General features: G+C 43.9%; 1 protein-coding gene across 1 annotated transcript in view; it reads left to right on the top strand.

Moving 5' to 3' along the window:
• The window catches only part of EMILIN2 (elastin microfibril interfacer 2), a 33,279-nt gene extending 27,397 nt beyond the window's left edge, over nucleotides 1-5,882 (top strand). Inside the window, exons 7-8 of the mRNA XM_010584882.1 lie at nucleotides 4,547-4,681; nucleotides 5,462-5,882. Coding sequence (XP_010583184.1) covers nucleotides 4,547-4,681; nucleotides 5,462-5,799 — 473 coding nt within the window. The 3' untranslated portion in view covers nucleotides 5,800-5,882. The remainder of the gene's footprint in view (nucleotides 1-4,546; nucleotides 4,682-5,461) is intronic.
• The last annotated feature ends 7,114 nt before the right edge of the window (nucleotides 5,883-12,996 follow it).

The raw sequence follows: 12,996 nt of genomic DNA, 5'->3' as shown, positions 1-12,996 counted from the left end.
ATGTCTTGTGGTACTGAAATTCAAATTTGAAAGAAGATCAGACCTTCTTGTACTGTAATTCCTAATATAAGAAGCTTGTACTATTAAATTGGCCTTCTGAGTACTCCCTTTCATTTCTGTTTCTGAATAGCTTCTGTTACATAAAAGCACTGCTCAGGAAGAAGTTCAGGGCTCCAACTCTGTCCTCTGGGATTAAACTAGCCCACTTTAGTACTCTTATTGAATGCTGAGGCACGATTTGCATACTGGCAATACCTAAGTATTTCTTGAGTTTTTCAGATTCATTAGCTATCTCTTTGCATGCATCTCACAACATTGTAGGTAGAGACCTTCAAGGACTTAAAAGTATTTAATGAGAGAGTATAAGGTACAATATTCCATATTAGCTCTTTCACAGGCAAGGAGTTCATGACAAAGGTGAGTTAAGTGTCAGGACCTAAGTGCATCCACCTAATCTCTTTTAATACAGAAAGAGTTGAACCAATTGTTATTTAAAGAAACATCAGCGGCAAATGTTATTGAAGCATGACAGTTTTACAGTTATGAGGATTTTTGTTTGCTGGAGCAAAGAAAATTGCAGGAGGCAGAAGTAATGAATTGGCTGATGAACTGCTCTGGGAACTGATGAGAAAACGCTTGTAAGATCCCAGGTCACACAACTAGGCAAGGACAGAGCCAAGCAGAGGATTTCGACGTTCTGATCAGCATACAGAGGATCACAGTGAAAAAAATTCACTGAAAGCACGAATTGTCTTTTCCACCCTCCCCCTTCATCCAGTCTGCAGTGTTGCTTGTGTCCTTAACCCTGCACCTTCAATGGAGGGTGGTTGCTCCTCTCTCAAAGAAACACCTTGTACAGTGTAATAAACAGCTGAGCTAGTGAGCCCTACTGCTGTGCGAACGCTGCTGTATATATCCACGCAGATAAAGGGCTAATTTTGGTTTGGGCTTTTTAATTCTTCTTACTTGTCAGATACTCAGCCATCTTTACTTTCTCCATGTGACTCCAGGCAGCAAGTCTGTAGGACACGTTTCAAATATTAAAGGCATGATGTTACTGTAATGTAAGATTTATGTTGTTGCAGGTGGTCCTTGATTTGAAGAAAGAGTTTACTGAATGCATAAATTACCCTGCCGTGCTTGTGACGCGTTCTGCTGCATGTTTAGCTCTTTCTTTTGATCATTAGACAGGGAGCAGTATTCTTGTTAGTACACATCAGTGGTCTAGCACAGGGGAAAGCTTGTTTGCTGACTTTGAGGTGAAGAACATCTGATCACCCGCAGTTGCACTAGTGGTTGTGTTTCGCTGCTGTTTGCATGAAAGAACAGTGCAACTCACAGAAGCACGCTGAAGGATGGCGTAGGAGATGGGTATTTGTGTAAGGAGCGGTAGGTAAGTGCTAGGGCAAACCTCTTGCTGCGATGTGAAAGGTAGGAGTTGTAAGAGCAGAGAGAGCTGTTACTAACAGACTCGGGAGAAAAGTAGCTGTGTCTTCATAACACACTGAGCAAGTTATCATCTGCATTAGAAACACTGTGACTTAGCAGAGCTAATGGGCCCAGCTTCATTGAGCACTGGCTCATGGAAATCAGTGTGGCACTGTGCTGTGCTTCATGGCCATCCCATAATCAGCAGGAATGGTCTTGAAAATGAGAGGTGTTAGTCTCAAACTGAAGAGTTAAAAAAAAAAAAAAAAAGTGAGGAGGTGATAAATTGCTGATATTTTTGTCCCATTTGCTCTAACTGAAATTATGCACTTTGCCTTCATTTAGATTTAGGAGTATTGGCCAAGCAGAGGAAATCTGACATATCCTCCGTACTCCTGCGATATGCAAAGGCATCATAAGTGCACACTGACAAATGAATTACATACTGATGGTCTCTTCTGTGTAGACTCTTGAAGAATCCTTATTCCAGTTGCTGAGCAATTGTCAGCAGCACCATCACGCTCTTTTTTTTTTTTCTCCTTTCATCTTGATAGAAAATGCCTATGCTGTGCAGTTTTGTTTTTCTTGAATTGTTGTTTTTTCTTCTTCTTCTTTTCCTCTTTCAGGCCCTTGGGCTCTGTGGGAGGCATGAACTGTGCTGGGAAGTCAAAAGAGAGGTGGAGAACCAGAAATACAACTGCAGATGGGTGGAAGTAGATGTAACCTAACAAAGGCCACCCATGTATCTTTGGTCTTTTGACTCCCAAGAATGCCTTATACTAGCTTAGGTTGCCATGAACATGCATACCTGCTCCTGCTTATGTATAAATATATATCAAGTGAAACCTTCTTGAATAGGTCTAAAGTCAGAGTTTTTTTCCTCCCCCAGAAGCTGTAAAACTGTGGTTGAATCTTTTGTGAAACTTTTTGTCTGCCTCGCAGTTTCTTCATCAGAGCTGTGCATGTGGTTCCCAGCTTTTAAATGCTTTAAAACTTTTCTTCCTGATTTTTATAATTCCACAACACTAACTGCTTAGGTGAAAGCAGTTTCCAAGCCTGGACCTTGCCTAGAGAAGCTGAACTTTGATCTTTGCATGAAGGAAAGTGTTTGCAAGTGGGGGCATGTAAGGGAAGGTGGTTCACCTCTCTTTTAAGTTCTGCAAAAGCACTGCTGAGAGCTGCAGTTCCAGCTGGAAGCAGGGAGGAGGGTGGGAGACATGTTGCGTCTTCACTGTGCCTCCTTATATTGCCCACTGAACCGATCTACAGGTTATTTAGATGGGTTTAAGATTTCTCCTTTGGACAAACACAGATGGTGTGCTGAACTAGGCTGCAGGGCTGAAGCAATTTCAGCAGCAAACTCCAATAACTATTCTAGCAATTAGTGCAGGAAAATCTTGAAGGAAGCCATGGTGAGCCAGGGTAGGAGTCGCTCCCTTATTCAGATGACACCAACCTGAACAGAACTGGAGCTACTCCAAGTGGAGAGGACAGCATTTCTGGGCAGGCAGCAAATAGTTTGTGCTATCTGTGCAGTATGACTTCAGGGGAGAGAAACCTTTCTGAGTGAGCCAGCAAGAAGTTTGTTGAGGTGCTTTTCAGTTTATTTGAGTGTCAGGGTAAGCTGAGAATATAAAGAGAGGCTTTCTGTAAGTAGTGGGGCATTAAGGTGCTGGAGCTTTACAGAAGCTGCTTAAGTAAGTAGACTTCCTGCAATTAATTTTGGTCCTTTCAAATAACCTCATCTTAGCTTACAGGAGCACCTGCAGGCGCACTGGCAGGTAGGAGTAATGAAAAAGGGCTTCTGTCTGTTTTCTGAGCATGAGACAAAATATTGAATAAGGAGATTTCCAAAGATATATGAGGCAGCTGGTTACTAGCCCCTGAGGGAAATCATGGTAGTTATTTGCCATTTCTGAAGTTGCAGGCATGTCTTCCCCTTGCCTTCCCCTTCTACCCCCCCATGCCAAATTATTCAGAAAAAAAAAATGGATAGCAGAGCATTTGTATATCCACATTTTAAGTGAAGTTTTGTCACTTTTTAACTTCAGTTTTTAAGTGATATAATCTGAATTGAACATTGGTTGCTGATGGGCATCTCAGGTTGAGAGGAAGAGAAAACCAAACATCTATTTTAAATGCAGAAGAAGCAGAGGTGAAACAGCAGGGAGAAGACATGGATCCTAACCTGAACAAGGTAGAACAGAAAGAGCAACTGAGGACAACTTTAAGTGTATTTGTTGTTTACTTAATTGCCCAAACAAAGCAACAAGAGTTGACTACTTCTAGCAGTGTGTCCTGCCTTTGGGGAAATGTTTAGAGGGAAGGGAACTGAAATGGGACTAATAAGTGGTCGATCACTAAACAGTTGCCATTAAGTCAGTCTGTTAAAAGTAAAAATTTGTCTTAATTGTCCAAATTGTATTTTGTCCAACACCAGTCTAACAGCAATGTTTAGCTAGTAAGTAGATAGCCACTGTAAAATACCTAAGTGTCCGTTGGATCTGCTGAGAAAAGAAAAAATTGTGGAGTGAGAAGTCCCTCAAAAGAGAAGTGCTGGAGAGAGAGAAAAGCCCCAGTGATGGTCCTCTTTGCTTTAATACCGAAGTGTTACTTCTTGTAGATATTTTCACTAGCCTTCGGCAGAGAAGGTCAAAGATCTAAGTTGCGCACAGCTTTTCGGCATGACTAGGAAAGCTGACATGAGCTGTACCCCTTCAGCACTCCTGTTGCCATTGTGATAGTGTCGGGGAGCGGAGATGTCCAAGGGCAGCCTCAATTCTGAAGAAGGTTCATGGCAGAAGCATTGTTAAATTGGGAGGTAGTAGGATTTCCACTGCCAGTGTTTACAAGCCATGTACCTTTTCCTTAGAAGGAAAAAAACAGGGGGGAGGCTGTGGCCAAGGGGGGAATTTTATGGTACTCAATAAACTTTATGGTGAGACACCTGGGACCTAGTCCAGCAATATGTGTTCTGCTAATTCTGGCATCCCTCAAGTGACAGGGTTAGTCCAAGTGGAGTATGTGCAGGAACAGAGACACTGGATTATAAACCATCACAGGGAGAGTCTGTTTGTCATCCTGATGTGACTCTGACTCATGTTGTTACCCACTTCAGGACCTGCTGCTGCTGCGGCCTCTCTGGTGTCATTTTCTGCTGGGCTCACGCAGAAGCCTTTCTCCAGTGATGTCGGCGTGGTTCACTTTAACAAAGTGCTTGTGAATGATGGGGACTGTTATAACCCCAATACAGGTAACAGCCAAAGGACAGACCCGCAGAGATGCCAGATGGGCACTAGCATGGGTTACCAGTGTTTGATGCTATCTCAGGCCTTGCTGGTGCATTGAACAAACAAAATAAGTCCATCTAAACCAGACACACCAGGGTAAAAGCTTCCTGTGGATATGGACAGGCATGCACTTTGCCACTGCTCTTTTTCCACAACTGTCCAGTAATACTGAGGCCCATCTAACCTCTACGTCTCCTCTGCCAGCATGGCTGGTTGTGCTCCTCACCCCACCTCAGGCCACCTGAGCCCAGGTAGCAGAGGTGAGGTTCCTTGCTAATCCACTTCACTGCATCTCAGCCAGCTGGGTCATCCAGGGGAAAGGAGGTGATATATAACTGCCTCCCCAGCAGCAGTAACTGCGGGCTGCCTCCTTCTCAAGCAGAGTGTCATGTCACTTGAAAGTGTTAGGTGTACCTTAACCTACTGGGGACTTGCACACCATCTGGGTGCCTCTCACTTCTTCACCCAGCTCTAAGTAGTGGCAGCTGCTTAGGCCAGGAGGTTCCTGAATGTGGACAAAACCTGCTTCTGTCCCGAAGGACTGGTGGGCTGTAACACAAAAGCAGCAACCCTTTGCCCTAATGATGGCTGTCAGTTGGTCAGCTGCCCAGGCTGACCTTGTCACAGTTACCTATACATAGTAGTGGGTAACCCATGTTGCTTTATGTTTGTCATCATGCTTAGAATGATCAGGTCTCCATTTTAAATAACTCTGAAAAGCTCAGTCTGTCTGTCTTCTGCAGGCATTTTCACATCACCGTACGAAGGGCGCTACCTGATCACTGCCGTGCTGGCTCCAGAGAGGGATGAGTACATAGAAGCAGTGCTGTCCGTCTCCAATGCAAGCGTGGCTCAGCTCCACACAGCTGGGTACAGAAGGGAACTGCTGGAGTATCACAAACCCTACTCAGGGAAACGAACCTGTGGTGGTCCTGGGACGTTCCACCTTGTTCTTCACCTCAAAGCAGGAGATGAAGTCAACATCGTCGTAACGGGAGGCAAACTGGCCTACACAGACTCTGATGAAATGTACTCCACGTTTAGTGGAGTTCTCCTTTATCCTTCCATTTCTCATGTTTAGGTTTACCTTGAACAGGAGAGAAGGGTAAGATATTCAGAGAAATTAAGTGTAATAAAATTCAAAGCTTTAATATATTCAGTTTATATATTTGATTTCAGTGATGGGTTTGTAGTCTATACTGAGACCTTTTCCTTGTCCCCTGTTTCCAGAGGTAGCTACAAAAGACATGTTTCTGTAGCTAAATTAACTCCTTTCCAAGCCCTTGTTTACCTGTACAAGAACTGTTAAACAACAAATATGTTCTCAGTAGGTGCTTTTCCACTGTGCTCTTGCTATTCCCTATTAAATTGCCTTTGCTGTTTTCTCCCTAGTTTATCAAAGTTTACATCTTCACTGAAGTTTACAGTTGTGGTCAGCTATTTTCATGTTTTCAGTAAAACAGGGTCAAGAAAGTGATGTTGTATTGGACGTAGTTGATGACTTCCTTAGTCCTTGTGGTGTTTAATAATATTTTGGGTCAAGTGCATTTGCATAAACAATTTGTTCAAAGCAACTGCTAACCATGGTGGTGCAAAGCAAAATGATACTTATCTGCATCAGTTTTCTTTTTTCCCTTCAGGGCCAAACACAGTGCTAAGAGACAAGTGACTCATTCCACTCAAATGGAAGCAGCTGTGTAAGGAGAAACTTACCTTGCCTCAGCTTTCCACTGGGCAGACATGAGTGTAAGGTGCAGTTGCTACTACTGAAAGATTTAGAATGGTTATTTTCAATTGATACAGTAAAAAAAGATGACGATCAGTTAAGCATGATGCTCTTGAGATTAACGCTTGGTGCTTGAAATGAATAAACCAGGTCATAAAACTCTAGATCATCTGTGCTTAGCTAGAAAAATGGTAATTTTGAAACTGTTAAAAAATTTTACAAAGTTTGTTTCTGGCATTCCTACAGTATTTGCATTACAAAGGAAGTTTTGTCTTTGTTGCATTGTAGAAAACAAATCAGAGGAAAAAGTGTTGATACAGGAAAAGAGTCTTATTAGCCCATACTGTCAAATGCACAAACCAGCCATCTGCGCTAAGTCTTGCTGTGACAGCCTGCTGCATCAGTGCTTTTGAGCGAGGCTTGTTTTAATATTCAGCATCTGTTATATAAACAGATGAAGCAACTTTCTTAGCTTAAACAGATAAATACATTTGAGACAACAGTGGTTTATTTCTCATACTAGTCCCTTCTCAGTGGAGGTAACAAAAATGTTTTGGCTCTTTTGAGTTAGCATTTTGATCTCTTTCATGTCTGAAAAAAAATCCAGCAATGCTTTACTGAGAGCAGGACTATTCAGCTGTCACCTATAGATTCTTATATAAACTGATCTTCTTAATAGTCTATTCATGCTGTATAGAGTTGTATTTATTGTAGTGGTTTGTGTAGTATATTTTCCTTCTTACAAATCCAGAACAGCTGTTCATAGCCTTAGAACAAACAATTCCTTTAGGTGAAGGGAGAACTCCCCATGCTGCTTACAGCATGGGTACAAGTTTAGCTGAAGCCCTTCCCATGTGAGGAGGCCAGATGAAGGCTTATGCCTTTGTTGCTTAGTTTTGGAATAGATACTCCCTACTAACTGTGTTTCCAGGCGATGAGATGGGGCCTTCCCACAACAAACTATCACATCCTGGAAGTTGAGCAGCTTTTGAGAAAAGCAGGCAGAAAAAGCTCTCTCTCCACAGAGGAGCTCAGAGTTGGTCCCTGTGCAGCTAAGATCGCACTGGAGGAGTTGTGAACACAGGAAGGAAATTGTGAGTGGAGTTTTAAAGCACCTGGTTTAGGAAGATCTCTTGGCACCTGATTTGCAGAATGACAGTGTTACTGATAAGCAGAAGCTAGGACTGGATATATTTTGTAGCAGGAAGGCTGTTAGTAGCCAAAGGTGTACAGTGAACTTGCACTTCACAGCTTGATAAAGGGAGCTACCCCTGTCTCATTTCCCTATCCATTTGTCTTGACCTGTGCTGGAACATGAGGCATTAGCATGCACTGAGCAAGCACCTGCTTGTTCAAGAGGGGCTTAGTTTTCTTTTGTCCTAAATGAACAGCCCCTTTCTGTCCCATGCCTTTCTAGGTCTCAAAATTGAAGGGGCAGACAGGAAAGACTTTTTTCTGTGTTTTCAAAAGCCAATTACATCAACCACTTTTTTTTTAAACATAATTTCTTGTTACGTATGAAAGCCAGAGAAGCACTTTTCCTTTTAGGATATTTTTCACTCGCCTCAAGAAAGTTGTGTTCTCTAAGAAGTTGGCTCCAGACTATGTGTGACTCAAGTACTGTTAGATTATTGTTGCCTGTTCTAAAAATGACTCATGGAAACAAACAAAATAAGATGAGTGCATAGGGAGACCTAGCTGGCAAACACAACCTTTTTTTTTTTTCTGCTCCAAGTGAGACGTTTTTAAGAATCAGTGGTGCAAGTTTAGCGCTAGAGTTGTAAAAGTTATATCATCCAATTCTTTCCTAACCGTTCCGGTACATTTCTAGATCCAACCCACAAATCTTCACAAGCCCAGTTCTGCTAATGGGACAGAACTACCAGAACTACCAGATGTCTTCTACCAGAAAGTTTCTCCTTGTACCCAGGATCTGCTGCCACCGATGCTGAGATTGTTCAAGCCCTCATAATGCAGCATAACTGGTATTTGTACACAGATACAAAGCATTCCCTAAACTGTGTCAAAGCAGGGCCCAATCTCAGCGGTGTATTTTGAGGACACCTTTTAGAGCTTTTTCCCATCCACTGTCTCTAGCAGCATGGTAGCTAAAGCTATAACCTTTGACAAGGAACCTCTGTCTTAGATTCCTGCCTTTGTTGAGGGAGACTTGAACCTTAATTACCTTTTCCTTAGTAATTGCTGTAATCAGGGTAGGTGGCTCAGTTTCTCCTGATGTGGTTATTTTCCTGGAGCTTACAAGGTAGAATATTCCCCTAGCTGGGAAGACAACAATGCTGTAGCCCCTGAATAGCAAAGGGAAGGGGGAACCCAAGTTCTAGTCTCTGCCCCAGTGAGTGCTTGGATAAAACATTCAGTAAAGCAGCAGCTAGAAGAGACCCAAGCATAGATGCATTCGTGGGCCTAGTGAGGGTTTGCTCGATACAGAATAGCCCAAGCCCAGCTTCAAAGAAGGGAGCAAGAGCCCTGCTCCAGAATACCCTGAACCCACTGACGGAGCATTTACATCTTCGCTGAGAATCAGCAACAGAACAAGGAACTACCTACACTGAAAGGAACATTTCACACTGTGAGTTCATGATTTGACTACTACATCCAAGAGCATCCACAAGCTCAAATAAGAAAGCTGTAAAAAAAAAACCCACCATGCTGTATGTGGGAGCTCTAAGGCAGGTATGCTGCCTGTTTCATAAATCACAGTGTTACGTTTTAAATCTGCTTTGTAATGCAGTGTATGAGGATTGCAAGATCCTTAAGCAAATCAGTTCAGGTGCTCCCATTTGACATCAAAACAGGAAGAAAACCACACCATACCAGCTGAAGCTGTACAGACGTGTGTCTGACAGCTCCTTAGCCAGGCATGAGGCAAGGTGGTTTCTCAGGGACTGTCCAAATATCAAAACCAGCAGAGTTCCCGGGGCAGCATCACTTGCAAGACAGGTAAATTGCCATAGCCAGGTCATTAGCAGCAGAACATCTGAAGACAAGCCAGCATGCCGACAGCCAGAGGAAACTCTGCTCTGGCCAAACATGCCAAGTATATCCTAGAGCAGCTATGGGGAAAGACAATAAAGCAACATATAAATCAGTCATATTCCCAGGAAAGCTTGGAGCAAAGCAGGAACGCCAGTTTTCACAACAAATGGTGTAAAAAAACTACCTCATTATTTTAATTTACTAGTAAGAGTTGAGAGACAGTGGAGACGTTTCTATACTGACCACTCAATGAGGATTTTCTGTGTTTTTCCACCACATATCTTTTCAATGTATGATGGGTTACTTGCAGCAACTTTGTGCAGTTTTGCTGAGAGCCTCTAGTCAGCTCGGTGAAGCCAACAAGCCAGTCAAGAAAAACTACAAATAGTCAAGGAAATAGAGCAAGCTGTAAGTGAAAAACGTAGGAAGGCAACTTGAAACAAAATGCCCCTCACCACCCAATGCAGCTTTAAAATGTGCCGGGCATGCATGGTAAAGGGCTCCCCAACTGCAACCAGGAGATTCAAATCAGGATTGAATTGTTTCCTGAGGATATATCATGCATTTGGAAGTGAGTTTTATCTGCTGAGTAAGTCCTTATGTTACAGCCCAGTAGTGGATACTCATCTATTTCACCAAAACTAAAAATGCATTTACACAGTTTCAGCTTGGAGACAGGAGGAACATGTACTCCACTGATACTTGATCAGCATATAGGCTTTGGCTGCTAGTTGCTCCTAGGTAATGGCATAGAGTTCAAATTGTCCAGTTACCTGGAATACCTGGGGGCTGTGTCCCATCATCGCAGGACAGACTTGCACTGGAGCCAGCACCAACCCTCCTGCAACATAACCCTGCAGACTTGAGACAAGATGCAGAACAGCTCTGCCCGTTCTTTGTATATGGGAGACTTCAAAGAACATCTTGCAACATATTATTACATTAGCAGGTTTTGCCATTTATCCATTTTGCTATCTTGATTGTGAAAAAAGGAACATTACTGTAATTTTTCAGCAAAGAACAGTGCATTTGAGAGTATGTTTTTTGTGTGCACGTGTATACATACATTCTTTGAGAGAGGGAAATATACAGGAACATGAAGAAAATTGTGATGGAAAACAAGCAGATACGTCCAAATAAAGCCTACCTGTTGTGTGATGTCTGGATGCTCTTTGTTTTCCAGTGAACACAGCAGCATTGTAAGCCAAAATTTTTGCTCTCTCCTCCACCACCTTGAAAACTGCAGTTTCTGGCTTCTTAGTCAAGCTTGCATGTATATTTTAAGTGTTTATTTCGTGTCAAGCACTGTTACATTGGCTTTGTGGTACGCAGAAGTTCTGCCAACACAGTTCTTAACCCATCTTAGTTGCTCATTCAGTGCTCTGATTCCTGGTGAATAGAATAGATTTCACGTGGCAGGGATGTACAATGATTTTCTAGTCCAACTGGCTGACTAATTCAGAGCTGACCGAGTTAAAGCATGACGTTAAGGGCATTGTCCAAATGCCTCAAACACTGACAGGTTTGGGTTATTGACCACCTCTCTAGGAAGCCTGTTCGAGTGTTTGACCACCCTCTCGGTAAAGAAATGCTTCCTAATGTCTGTCCTGGTGCAGCTTTGAACCATTCCCATGCGTCCTGTCACTGGATCCCAGGAAGAAGAGATCAGCACCTCCCTCCTCAAGAAGCTGCAGAGCGCAATGAGGTCACCCTTCAGCCTCTTCTTCTCCAAACTAGACAAGCCCAAAGTCCTCAGCTGCTCCTCACAGGACATGCCTTCCAACCCTTGCACCAGCTTTGTTCCCTCCTCTGGACACATTCAAGGACCTTCACATCCTTTTTAAATTGTGGGGCCCAGAACTGCACACAATATTCAAGGTGAGGCCGCACCAATGCTGAATACAGCAGGATAATCACCTCTTTTGACTGGCCAGTTACACTGTGTTTGATGCACCCCAGGACAGGGTTTGCCCTCTTGGCTGTCAGGGGACACTGCTGACGCGTATTGAGCCTGCTACTGACCAGCCCCCCCCAGATCCCTTTCTGCAGGGCTGCTCTCCAGCCACACCTCTCCCAGTCTGTACTTTTGTCCAGTGTTACTCCGTCCCAGGTGCAGGATCCGGCATTTATTCTTGTTAAATTTCATCCTGTTAGTCATTGCCCAATGCTCCAATCTATCCAGACCCCCCCCCCCAAGGCCTCTTGTCAACAGCACCTCCCAGTTTGGTATCATCAGCCAAGTTACTAATAGTGCATTCAACTCCTGCATCCAGGTCATTGATAAATAGATTGGACAGAACTGGCCCTAGAATTGAGCCCTGAGGAACACATACTGATGACCAGTAGTGTCACCAGCCAGTTGTAGTCAATTCACCATAAACCTTTAAGCCCTGCCCTTCAGCCAGTTCTATGCTGAACAGCTCAGGCTATGATATTGCTTATTCTCACCAGAACATGTATACATGAAATCAGAAGTGGGGAACGTAAGATCAGAGAACAGTGAGGTAGGAAAGAGAAGGAAAAGGAGAAGGCAGGGAAAAGACTGGAACAAAAGAAATGACTAGGCAGAAAACATGAGGTGTACCCGCTCTCAGTGCTGGGGCAAGTGAGACAGGCAACCACCCAGTCCTTAAAGCAGAATTCAGGTGAATTCAGACTAAAGATGAATATTTAGTCAAAACTATCTGTCTGACGTATTGCCTTACAAGCAAGGCTGTTGTAGCACTCCCGAGGAAGTGACTTAGCATTGCTTGTAATTATCTCAACGTTAATTGTGCCCCGTTCAAAGCACTATACACGAAAGCCATTAATGCAAGTCCTCGCTCTCATGCAGCTCAACATCTGTTCTCCCCCTGAGCCATGCTGCTGCAACGGCTGTTTGGCTGCGAGGGCCTCCTGCTGCACACCAGCCTGGGGCCTCAGTCCAGGCCGGCAACCGCTTCAGCCATGAGGAAAAATACCGCACAGGGTTATAGTGCCAGAGTCTTTCCGCTATTCTTTGCTACGGCCCCCCTGCACAGTTAGAGAAGTCTTGGGCATCTCCAGTATGGGGTAGAAATATCAATGTGGGTTTGATTTATTTGTCTAAGGTGAGGGGAGGACAAGCAGCTGGTATTGTCATGCTTAGAAAACACATTGCACAGAAGTGGCTGCCCCTGCCAGACAAGCCCTTGCTGTGCCCAACAGTAAAATCTCTGGAAGCTCTGAACCGTCCCCCTCTCTCTCATGCAGCATGCAGGACAGCTGCCCAGAAACACCTCTGAGCAGCCAGCTGCATTACAGTTCTGTTCACCACTGGTCCAAGAGCTCAGCCAGCAACTACAAAAAGTAGGAGCGCTGTAATGGTTTTGTGTGGCAAGGTTTTGGTAGTGGGGGGGTTACAGGGGTGGCTTCTGTAAGAAGCTGCTGGAAGCTTCCCCTGTGTTCGAGAGAGCCCATACCAGCTGGCTCTAAGACGGACCCGCCGCCGGCCAAGGCCGAGCCAGTCAGCGATTGTGGTAACGCCTCTGTGATAACATTTTTAAGAAGGAAAAAAAGTTGGGAGAGGGAGAAACA

The sequence above is a fragment of the Haliaeetus leucocephalus genome, unplaced genomic scaffold (assembly GCF_000737465.1).
Source record: "Haliaeetus leucocephalus isolate CR32 unplaced genomic scaffold, Haliaeetus_leucocephalus-4.0 Scaffold1007, whole genome shotgun sequence".
NCBI lineage: Eukaryota > Metazoa > Chordata > Aves > Accipitriformes > Accipitridae > Haliaeetus > Haliaeetus leucocephalus.
This window is presented reverse-complemented; position numbering and strand designations above follow the sequence as displayed.